Source organism: Petaurus breviceps, unplaced genomic scaffold (genome assembly GCF_028583685.1).
Source record: "Petaurus breviceps papuanus isolate PSGF00001 unplaced genomic scaffold, PetGlider_PUasm1.0 213, whole genome shotgun sequence".
Lineage (NCBI taxonomy): Eukaryota > Metazoa > Chordata > Mammalia > Diprotodontia > Petauridae > Petaurus > Petaurus breviceps.
In genome coordinates, this window is record NW_027185860.1 from 12129044 (window position 1) to 12141641 (window position 12598).

A 12598-nucleotide genomic window follows, 5' to 3' on the forward strand; every position below is an offset into this window, starting at 1 on the left:
CCCGAGCATGCCCAATCCCCGCTCTGGATCCCCTCCCGGGCTCAGCGCGTTCCGGAAAGGAGGAGTTAGGCATCCCCGAGGGAATCGGGATTCCCACCCTAAACCGGACGGGAGCGCCCGCCGGCGCCGCTACTTCCCCGCTCCGCGAGAAGGGGGTGGGGAGGGGAAGACGAGCGTCCTCCCGGCCCCTCCCCCCGCCCCCGGCCCCTCGAGCCCAGACACCCCACCACCGAGAAGCCGACAGTGGGGGGGGGGGGGGGGGGGGTGGCGGCGCGGCGGCCGCTGACAGGTTTGCCGTCATCCTGCTTCTTCCTCCCACAGTCAACGGCTCCCACCCACCCCCCCACCCCCACTCCCCCGCCAGATTCCGGGACGGAAGGCCCCGGGCCCGCAGCCCGCACCAACGGCCCGGCCCGCCCACAGCTTCCCCGCTTCTCGGTACCGTAGGATCAGGGCCGCCACTAGGGGAGGAGGACGAGAAGCAACCAGGAAGGGGGAGGAGGCGAAGGAGGTGGGAAAGGGAGAAGGAGGAGGACCAGTTGCCGCTGCCACTGTCGCCCGATCAAGCCCCGCGGCGACCGCCGTGTCCCCCGCCGCGCCCCGTCCTCCTCCGCGGCCTATTGCGAAGCACGGTAGGCGGCCCCCAGCAACCGCCGTGAGGCGCTGTCCAACGGCTGGTTGGCGGGTCGGACGGACGGCCACTCCGACCAATGGCAGCCAGAGGGCGGGAGCCAGGGTGACTGGCGGCGGGAGATGGCCAATGCAGGTTGGGGGCGGGGGTGGGCGGAGCCGGAAGTAGGGCCCCGGCGGAGCGGCGCTTGTCCGGCTGGGGGGGGGGGGGAAGAGGGGAGGGAATTAGAGGAGGAGGAGTAGGTTAGCAGCGGCAGCGACGGCTTCGCTGGGGCTGGTACGCGCTGGGCTGCGAGAGCCTCATGGCGGAGGAAGAGAGCGACCAGGAGGCCGAGCGCCTCGGGGAAGAGCTCGAGGCGATCGTGGAGTCTCCTCCGGGCTCCGTTGCGTTTGGAGCCGGGGCCGGGGGCGATGGAGAAGGCAGCTGCGGCGCCGGAAGCAGCAGCAACAGAATCAGCAGCCGGGATTACTGCCGCCGTTTCTGTCAGGTGAGGAGCAGCAGCGGGCCGCCCTCCCGGCCGCTGGGACGTCTCCCCTTTGACCTCCCCCTCCAGCCCGGCATTTTCTCGGTCGGCGCACGCTCCTCCCTGCGCCCCTGGGGGGAGGGGGTGGGGAACGGAGGCTGCGGGCGCCCGGGAGGGGGCGGGGCCGCGTTGACCCCGGTACCGTAGGGGTGCCGAGGGGATGGGAGGGGGGGGGGGGGGGGGGGGGTGTACCTCGCTGAGCCCGTGGTCTTTCCCCGACTTGCACCTAGGACCCCTTCCTGCCCCATCCTTATTCCCATGTGCCCGGTACCTGCTGGAGACCATCTCTTTTCCGGGGTTAAGCGTCCAGTCCGCTTCCCGGCCCGCTCCTAGTCCCCTTCGCACCCCCCCCCCCATAACCTCCCTAAGTGACGCTTCTGCTTCCCCCCTTTCCCACCTGGTTCTCCGCTGTTTCGGGGTGAGCGACTTGTCAACTCTCTACTGCCCCCTCTGCTGTCATCCCTTCCCCTCCCCCGCCGCCAGGGTCTCCTGTCATCCCCTCCCTGACCCCGTCCTCTCCCGCCCCCCGCGTGTCCCCCACCCTTCTCCCCACGAGCTGCTCCCAGGGAAAGTCTCTTTCCAGCCATTGTTACAGTTACACCCCTGCTTCTTCCTCTGTGTTGCAGTCAGTCTGCAGCCAGTGTAGGTTTGAGTCTCTGGGTTCAGTGGGAACGCTGCCGCTCCTACAGAACTTCCCTCCGAGGGATTGAAGAGACGCTTCCGCTGACCTGCATAAGCACTTAGAGCGTGCATTCCCACGCGGTGCCCGAAGAGCCCACTCCTGGCCCCTGTTTTCACGTTGAAAGTTTGAGATTTTTAAAAAGGCCTGTTCTGAGAGGATTCGCGGTATTATGTCACTTTTTTTGTCTTTGCTTTTCATTCCTACCCCCCCCCGTATGACAACTAGGAATGAAAAGTAATGATAAATATTGACTGTCAAATTAAAGGGCATCATATTGACTAACATTCTCGGTTGGGATATTGAAGGGGAGGGATAAGGATAAGGTTGACGTCTTCTTGTAAGTTTAGAATAAGTAGCTTGTGGGTGGTAGTTGTTTTGCCAGGAAGGTCGGCCCCATCATTGATTGGCACTGTAAGCAAAAGTTCTGTGTGGTGACTGTTGAAAAATACGTCTTAGTAGGTCACTATCTTTGATTCCATCATCACCTTTGTTGACCATCTAGAAAGCATGTCACCAGGATGGAAATGCTTCAATTGATAGTTCCTGAGATCTATGTTAAGGAATGATCTGACTTTGACTGTTGGACACATTTAGAACCATTGTTTAGTGTTAAAAGTCTGATTCTGGGGTTTTAAAAATTTGTTTGTTTTTACATCTTTCTCCAGTCTGTGTTCTAAAGGAGTAACGTTTCATTTTACATGTTATTTATATTGATCTTTGATACTGTGACCTTTTAATTTAACGTAGAATCTAATCTTCTTGGAAGTAGGGGGTTCTCCATTTTCTCAATATTTACATTATTTTTTATTTTACTTCTTGCGATGTTCCATCACAACTTATGGAATTAATTGGTTAGTGAAAGCAGAGTAAATATGAACAAGAAAAACAGAAAAATAAAGGATCTGTTCCACATTGTAAAGTGGCAGTACATTAAGACATTTATGTGCTTCGTTGTATCAGAAAGTTTTTTAATAGACTGACTTGCTATTTTTATAAAATGCTAGAATTTATGTTTTAAGTTGCATGTAGGAACCTACATGCTTCCGAACCTTTTCCAGAGGGCCTAAAACAAAGATTCTTAACCTGAAGTCCTTTAGCTTTTAAAATATTTTGGTTGTTGTTTCATTATAATTAGTTTCTTTCCTGTGTATTTTAAAACTTTAGAAGAGGTGAGAAGAAAATAAATATCTACTATCGACTCTCTGCTAAATGCTTTTACAGCTGTTACCTCATTTGATCTTCACAACAACCATGTGCTATTGTCCCTATTTTCCATTTGAGAAGAACTGAAGCAAACAAGTTAAGTGACTTGCCCAGAAGTCACACAGCTAATAAATGTGTGTCTGAATTTTAACTCAAGTCTGCTATCCATTGTGCCACAGACTAAAAGGTGGTCTGCCTTTGCTGAACTTCACCTGTTAGCAACCAAATTTTAGGATAGTCAATTTAAATTTCTTAGTGCTGGTTAGTTTGAGTAAGGGGACAGTGAATTATATAATCCAAAACAGTAGTCCAAAATGCAGGTTTACTTTTATAATTTTTCTTAAGCTGACAGTTAATTAAACAACTTCCTATTTGCTAAGCAGGCTGAGCTATCTATAAATAATTTGTAAAATAGTTAATATGAATGTAAGAAATTAATTTTTAAGTTATTCGTTGTACACGTATGGTCTTGCAGAGCTGAAAGAGTAGAAAGACTTCACGTGAACTTCTTTGAGAGGAGCAGAAATATTGATTCAGAATTTCTTGCTGGCTGGTTTTACAAATGGACAGAAATGTTGGTATAAAGAAGGAGTTATTAACTTTAATTTTTATTGTGTCATGATGCTTTTTGGTTGTCTGATGAATTCTTTGGATCCCTTCTAAGAATAATAATTTTAAATGCATAAGCTAAAATGATTAGGAATACAAAGGAAGCCAGTTATATTGAGAGTTATTAGAAGTTTTAAGGCACCAGCTTAACTCCTGATAAAATATCAAAGTTAGCCTTGGATTTCATGCCGTAAGAAATCAAGTTAATACATTGCATTAAGCATGTACTCAGTGAAAAAATTCTCTTCAACATTACAACATTCAGTATTATTTCTGAAGCTAGAGTTAAGGGCACTGTTTTGAGACTTTCTGGATGGGATGGAGTTGGGGTGATAGATAAAGGTGATTTTATGATAGCAACATTGAGCTCAAAGCTATATGAAATGGATGAATTGGCCCAGTATATGACTATATCATGCATCTCTCCCCCACCTTGACACTCTAACCCTGCCAGTCTTTAAAATTTGCTTCACTGCCAGAAGGGAGACTAGAACTACAGAATTATAAGTAATTGTGATAGATGCAAAAAGAATGGGAGATTTATGTGTGTGTCTGGCTGAAAAAGTTCATGGGTATACCCTTGGGTTTTTGGATGAAGAAGTTTGATAAATTAATAGTTCAGTTAGTATATTGTTTCAATCAGGAGGATGCTGGTAAATGTTTAACAACTGATGGGGAATGGAATGGAGTGTACACATAATACTTAATTTTCTCCACTTCTCTTAAGGCTAAGTAATTTTTTTAAAAGTCCTATAAGTGAAGCCCTGGTTCATAGCATTTACTGATTTTTTAGGTGTAAACATTCATACTGAAAATGTAACCACTTACTGGGCCTATTTCAGTTGGCCCCAGTTTACTCCTGGATGTAAGTGCTGTATTTCTTCTGGTTTTCTTCTGTGACTCAGTGAATGGACCTGGATAAAGGAAGAATTGAGTTCCAATCTGGCCTTGCACACTAACTACCCAGGTAACCCTGAATAAGTCACTTAACCTCCGCCTGCCACAGTTTCCTCAATATGTAAAATGGAGGTAATAATAGCACCTAACTTCCAAAGTCATGTAGATAAAATAAGATAATAATACAGTCAGTCTTCACCTTTCATTCCTCAGAAGGGAAAAAGTCTAAAAAAGGAATGTTGACCCATTGAATCCATGATAAATAGGGAATTAGCTACCTGCAGCCACTAAAGAATGTGATCTAGAGATTGCTGAAAGTATGCTTTTTTGCATATAATTCTTTATGGCAAAACATTAATTCTGATAACATGCACTTTTTCTTACACAGTAACCATGAAATAACTTGTAAAATGCAGTATACGAAATAAAATTGGTAACATGGAAAAACATTTTTTTCTTGCTAGTGATATCCAAGAATTCTTTGACCTTTTGTGCCGATATCTCAGTGAATAAAACAAAAACAAAAAAAATTTTTATTTCAGACAATACTCACTTTTCATAACACATGAAATCTATATTGCCATAAATACTTTTCTACTTTTTGCAGATATAATGAATTGTCAATTTGTTAATACCAAACTTGTGGCTGACTGCAGACATTCCAACATGAAGTTTGTCTTACAGCTGACTTTTTGCATGCTTGGGTTTAGAGCCCAAATTACTTGCACTATGCTTTGGGGGCACAAAACTTGAATTTTAAGAGCAAACAATGAAAACATGCATTGAATGCTTGGGAAACTTTTTACAATGGTAGAATGAACAAGACCTAGTAAGACCTAGGTACTCCACAAACTTGCATGCATCGTGCCTTTAATTTTTCTCGTCACTGCACGTAGTCAAGAACGTGCAAGTTTGCCAGCTTGAAAGTGAAAATGAAGTTATTAATAAATCACATGAATGCTTGAAGTTCTGAAAGTGAGGCATGAATGTTGAGGATTGACTGTATTTGTAAAACACTTTGCAAACCTTAAAGTACTATATAAATGCTAGCTATTATTATTGCACTTCTGAGTAGTTTTTCTAAATGCTTAGGGTTGTAATCTGCCTAAACTTCATTACCATAAAGAATATGTTGACATTATAGTATGAGTTCTGATAGCGAGGATTGCATAGTTTTGTCCCAAACCTCTTTTCTCTTGCCCTACACAGCTATCATAGTACATTAATATAGGTGTTCAGTAAATTTGACGTTTATTAAAATGGCCTTCCTAATCATTTCTTCCCAAATAATAGCATAATACTTATCAACTTTTAGTATTTTGCTGCTTATAAAGTATGTTAACATAAGAAGTTGGTAACATTTTATCACTAATTAAAATGTAGAGAAAATGTAAGTACTTAAAATGCCCTTTTAGTTTAAACGGAAAGCTTCATTGCTCCATATTAAACATTAGCATCAAATGATGGAAAATTCAAAGATGTAGAATCATTAACATTTATAGATGTAACTATTTGAATATTTATAGGAATCAAATAGCACCTGTATGTTTATACCTTCATCAAGAAAAGGAAAATTAAGACATGTTGTGTTTGTGTGTATATATATATATATATATATGCACTATAATATGGATTTTATTTTATTATATCTTTACTTTAGGGTTAAGGCGTTATTCTGCAAACTTTAGGATTGATTTGCATAAATTGATTGCATACATAAAATTGAAAAAAAAAATCCAGAATACTAGATAATATAAAGAAGGTTAAACACTTAACATTTACTAGTCATATGACCTTGGGCAAGTCCCTCCAAAAAGCAAATAAATAAATTTTTTTAAAAAGGTAAAAAAACCCCAACCTTCTATTTATTTGACATTAGGATCATGTTCCTGGACTTCAAAAAATCACTTCTTTTGTTTCTTGAATAGTTTTATATCCTTCACTTTTATTCTGTGTTTGATATCCTAGGTATTTCAAGTACAGCATTATCTTGTCAGCATCTTTCTTAGTCTGAAAGGATTAAACAAAATGGGCAGATTATGGATTGAAAAATAGCTTTTTGTAATATACATGTATATATTTTCAACACTGTCTTTAAAAAATTTTAATGACGAAGTTACCAGAAGTATATGTCCTGTTTCAGTAAATAATATTCCAAGGGATGAGAGTAATGGAATACAAACTCCAGTGAATTTGTTTTGCTGTTGTTGATTTCCAGTAAGCACCTGACATCCAACAATCTTATATTACCTCATAGAACAGCTTGCTGTATATGAAAGTAACTAGTCTAGCAGTTGTGGCTCTGATCTAGGCTTTCAGCAAGAAATACAAACATTACACAAAAAAGTTATTTAATTTTGAAACTAGGAAGGATCTTAAAAATTATGTGATCTAGTGTCTTTATTTTATAGTTGAAGAAATTGAATGTCTTAGCCATTTACACATAAGTAAGTAATTAGTGGTATAGTCAAGACTTGAACCCAGGTCTTCAGATCTAGTTCATTGTTCCTTTTATACCACTACTCATATAGAGATATAGAAGCAGAGGGGTAGAAAAGTATTAACAGCTTACTTAAAACAGTAGCCTATTTGTTGAATCTTTGGCTTACTATGTTTAGTAGGCTTTGAAAATTTTAACTTGGGCTTTCACGAAGCAATTTTTACAGTTAACAAAAAAAAAAAAAAAAGGGGGGGGGGAAGGAAGTATATTACATTTCCATAAAGTATTGGTTTCACTTGAGAGGCTCTGGAAGGATTGTGAAGACACCTTTGGAGAGGTTCCCCCCCCCCAAAAAAAAAAAAAATCTCAGATCTGCCCTGCATATGTTTTCTGCTATAAACTGATGGGGTGAAATCATGCCTTATTTTTTTTGGACAGGGTTACTAGATTGATTAGGGAGTACTACTGATAACGTATGCCCAGATTTTATTTTTAAAATTACTGCTTTATTGGTGACTTTAAAAAATAACAAATTCATTTCCAAAAATATTTCCTTTCTTTAGATCCTTTCCTTTTTAACAAAGATTAAAATAGAAGAAAAAAGCCATGTGTGGTGACATATGCCTGTCGTCCCCCCAAGAGAAAGGGAGGGGAAAGGATAAGCCTGGATCTCTTGAGCTCCAGAATTTTGTGCTGCAGTAGAGTATAGAGGGCATCAAGTGTCTGCACCAGGTCAGGTGAACTCGAAGGCTTACTAAGGAGCAACCAGCTTTGCCCAATCAGAAATGGAGTAAGTCAGAATTCCTGTAGTGACCAGTAGTGGGAGTGGGACCTTGAGTGATTGATGAACTTACAGCCTGAGTGAGATAGAGGAGACCCAGTCTCCAGAAAAACATAGTTCAACAAAATTAACATGTTAAATGAATCTGGCAGCATATGTAACATTCTCCACCTTCAGTGAAAAAAGGATGTATTTTTTCAACTTCTTTGGGGCTGATTTTGGTCACTACAATTATATGGCATTTAATTAAATTTTATTTTTTCAATTTCTGTTATCATTTTTACTATGTTGTGAGAATTAGATGAGATAATATATGCGAAGCATTTTGAAAATCTGGAAGCACTAATTGTTAGCAGTCTTGTTTTCTTGGTTCCACTTGGGTATGTATGTCATTCCACACTTCTCTCAATTCTTCATATTCATAATTTCTTACAGCATAGTAATAATACATTATTACTATTGTTTTGTACGTAATGTATATCATACATTACTGCTTTGTTGTCATTATAATGTGCCACAATTTATTTAGCTGCTGCCTTGTTGTTAGACACCTACTTTATTTTTGTCATTTTACAACCACAAAAGGTCTGCTCTGAAGATTTTGGATCTTGGCATGGATAGGACCTTTCTGCCTTTGATCTCCTTGGAGTATGTGCCAAGCAATTGGATGTTTGGGTTAAAGGGGCTGGGGATTTTAAGGACCATTTCTTTTCTAGTTTAGAAAGTCAGAAATAGTTCGGTTTAAATCTTGCCTCTCATACATAATGTCCATGAGATTCTAAACAAATAACTTCTTAGTGTTCCAGGCAGCTCTCTAGATTACAGTTGCAGAGAAGATGCTGATTGGTTAGGGGGCAATCACTCATAACAGTGAATACACAGGTCCAGTCCTTTTCCATAATTTAAGTTTTCCAGAATGGTTAGACCAATTCATAGTTCCACCAAAGGTATTAAGTATGCTTGTCTTCTTGCCACCCTTCCTTCATATCTATTACAATCTTTTGTTATGTTTACCAGTTTGTTGAATATGAGGTGAAATCTGTTTATTTTTGCATTTTTATTAGTCACTTGATTGTTAACTTGCAGTTTTTCTTTTTGTTTACCTACATTTTAGCAAAGTCTTTTACAGAGACTCTTTTGTCTTTCATAAGGGAAAGATGATTGCTAAACTGTAGTGGAGTCTGGTGGATTTAAAATACCTAAGGAGTAGTCATTAATGGCTTATTGTCCACGTGGAAGGAAATCTCTTTGTCGTTAATTTGGATCATTTGTGTCAATTACTTATATTTGTAGATGACCCAAAGCTAGCAGGTATTTTTTGTAATGCATTGGATGAAATATTGCATGACAGAATCAGGATCCAAAAATACCTTGACAGACTTAAACATTGCCTAGTCGCTGAATCTAGTAAGACTAAATTGATCAAGGATACATTTAAGATTTTTAAATTTTGATTTCAAAAAATTAACTTACAGTACAAGATAGAGAAGGCACAGTTCAGCAGTGGTTTGTCTGAAAAAGATCTGGGGGTTTTGGTGTACTGGAAACTCACTATGTGTAGATAGTGTAAGATAGCAATCCCCCCCAAAAGTAAGGCATTCTTTAGATGCATTAAAAGAGGCACATTATCCACAACACAAGAAGTGATTATCTTGCCATGTCTTGTGCTGTATCAGGGCCTCTCTGAACTATTATTTTCAGTTCTGGGTGGCACATTTTAGAAGGAATTGAAAAACATCCAGAGGAAGTTGATCAAAAGGGTGAAGGGTTTCAAGACAATATTTTTCAGTCCTGTCTGTTCATAACCTTATTTGAGGTCTTCTTGGCAAAGATACTGGAGTGGTTTGCCATTTCCTCCTCCAGCTCATTTTATAGATGAGGAAACTGAGCCAAACTTGCCCAGGATCACACTGCTAGTAAATGTCTGAGGGCAGATTTGAACTCAGGGAGATGAGTCCATGCCCAGCACTGTGGGCTACCTAGGTGTCAAGATGATACTATATGTTTATGAGCTGAAGGACCTGGGAGTATTTAGCCTGGGATAGAGAAGATTTGGGGGACTGGAGAGGTTGGGAGAGTGTGGATTACAGGTGTCCTAGTATTTGAAGGGGTATCACATGCCTGATGTATGAGATTTGTTCTTCTTGGTCCCAGAAGAACCCCCCAGAGAGCAGAAGTCATAGTAATGGGTGCAAATTGAAAAAGTTGCATGATGTAAAGAAAAATTTCCTAGCAAGTATTGCTGTTCAAACATAGAATGGACTCCTTTCAGAAATAGTGGATTTCCCATCACAAAAAGTCTTAAAGCAAAACCTGATTTGGCACTTAACAAGAAATGTTGCAAATGAAATTTTGAAGTCTTTTCCCTGAGATTCTGCAAAATGTTATTTTTTCTTCTCTATATCTTTTTTTTGTCCCAAAGCATTTATTAAACATGTACTGTGTTAAGCACTGGAGATGCAAAGGCCATTTTTCCTATTATCTCTGTCTGGGAACATACATCCTAATTACGCTAAAAAATTTAATTTCCTTGCTTTATATATTATTTTAGAATTACCAAAACACCTGTTGTAGTCCACTGTACCCAATACACATTTAATATATATTTTTGATGCATTTGTGTCTTATGACAGTTTCATAGCACCGTGGTATGATTAATGTAGAGTTGATCTCAGATCCAAGAAAGACCTGGGTTTCAAGTCCTGCCTCTGATATATACTGGCTGTGTGAACCTAGACAAGTCACTTAACCTCTTACTGCCTTAGGTAAACTTTCTAAGACAAAATTGTAGAGACAGTGCAGACCTGCATTGTTATAAGGAGTTTGTTCACCTGGGAATTCCACTTCGAATGAAATCAAAGGTGTGGATCCTGTTCTTAAATGCAACATGTCCCAAAAGTCTTAGTTTAGTTTTGAAGTATTAAAGCTCCAAAGTATTAAGGTATTAAAGTTCAAAACTGCACTAAAACTTTTAGGATACCCAGTGTAATGGAAGAGAAAAGTGTTGAACTTTTTATCATGTTTCATGAAATACATGCTGGCTTTCAAACATTAATAAGAGTTTCAAAAATAGAATTTAGCCATTCTTTCTTAAAAGCTTTCTGCTAGTTTTAGAATATGACTTATAATGCTTATGTCAAACATATTCTTTCAATTTGCTTCCACAATTCATCAAATATTTATTAAATACCTGTTATGTAGAGTGTACTTGCCAGGAACTAGGAGGTAAAACAAGACAGTCCCTGCCTTCCCAGACCTTATACTTGAATGGGGAGGATAATACAAGTTATAATATACAAGTCCAAATAGGGTATGAAATTTGTAACGGGAATGGAAGAGAGAACACCTAGCTGGGTTTTGAAAGAAGGAAAATATTTCAATAGATGGAAATGTACAGGAAAATCTGTAAGACTCAGTTCTTTGAATTTGAATCATGCACGACATTTTCCGAGCTATTCAAAGCAACCACTTCAAAAACATCCTAACTGAAGTACTTTGGATCTAAGTTGTTCCTGGTAGAATTATTTTTACTTCTTAAATTGTTCATCTTTTTTTTTTATTTGTCTTTTTGTAAATTTGATCTTGCTTGAATTTCTACTGTTCACAATAAGTGAATGTTAAAAAGACAAATTAAACTACTACAGTTAGATTTGTGCATTTCACATATTTAAATTTAATTAACTAAACATATGGGATAGAAAAAATGCTTTAAAAAATTCACAGTCTCTTTCATGGTAAACTCTAATAAAACATACTTTTTTTTTTTTTATAAATGGTTATTTCATTATGTCAACGTGCAAGTCCAGAACCCTGTCAATTAAATAGATTTCTTTAGAATTTTGTGGGAAAACTACTTTGATCATTCAAATAACTTGGTTAAAGAAAGTTCAGAACATTTAAAATCACAGAATATTAAAACAGGAATAGAATATTTGAGGTAGTCTAAATCCCTGGGTCTAGGAGAAATGAAGTGATTAATAAGCAAACAAATATACAACCAAAAATCTCACAGAGGATCATTTGTCTAGAACTGGAAGGGACCTCAGTGGTCCATCCTTGAGGCCAAATGCCTCATTTTACAAATGAGAAAATTAAAGCTTGGAGAGGTGGAAGGAAGTCTAAGTTAACAGGTAGCAAGTGGCAAAATAATATTAAAACTATATACTAATAGGGGCGGCCAGGTAGCACAGCGAGTAAGAGCACCGGCTCCAGTGTTGAGAAGACCTGGAGATGGAATCCTGGGCTCAGACACTTAACACCCACCCAGAAACACCTGGCCGTGTAACCTTGAGCAAGTTACTTAACACCAATTGCTAAAAAAAAAAAAAAAAAAAGAAACAGTATATAGTGTTAGTCTGGAGAAGGAAATGACAAACCACTTCAGCGTATTTGCCATGAAAACCTCATAAGGGGTTGTGAAGAGTTGGACATAACTGAGTGACTGAACAGCAACAACAACATATAGAATTAATAGGATTAAAACCATTCTATTCTGGTTTCCCTCATACTTTTCTAATTGCTGCTTCTTGTTGGTTTGGTTTTGTTTTTGAGGTTTGTGGGGTTTTTTGTTTGTTTTTGCTTATTTTATTTTCCTCTTCCATCATCTAATTGTAGGTGTCCCTACAATTTATGTTCTACATTATCTTCTTTTTCTTTATTCTCCACCTCTATGCCCTACCCCCTGCATGAGCTTATCTGATGTCAGAATGCCTTGGATGTATCTAGAATAATCTCCCCTGATCTCTAGTCCTTTATCTTTACTTGCTTATTGAACATTGCCACCTGGATGTCCCATTAGTATATTAAACTCTAAATGTTCAAAACTAAACTGT

General features: G+C 39.8%; 2 protein-coding genes across 2 annotated transcripts in view; one reads left to right on the forward strand and one right to left on the reverse strand.

Moving 5' to 3' along the window:
- The window catches only part of CGGBP1 (CGG triplet repeat binding protein 1), a 3647-nt gene extending 3001 nt beyond the window's left edge, over window positions 1-646 (reverse strand). The window contains exon 1 of the mRNA XM_069093926.1: window positions 443-646. The gene's annotated coding sequence lies outside the window, so the exon portion shown is untranslated. The remainder of the gene's footprint in view (window positions 1-442) is intronic.
- A 188-nt stretch (window positions 647-834) lies between these two features.
- The window catches only part of ZNF654 (zinc finger protein 654), a 140251-nt gene continuing 128487 nt past the window's right edge, over window positions 835-12598 (forward strand). Inside the window, exon 1 of the mRNA XM_069093927.1 lies at window positions 835-1118. Within this exon, the coding sequence (XP_068950028.1) occupies window positions 933-1118 (186 nt within the window). The 5' untranslated portion in view covers window positions 835-932. The remainder of the gene's footprint in view (window positions 1119-12598) is intronic.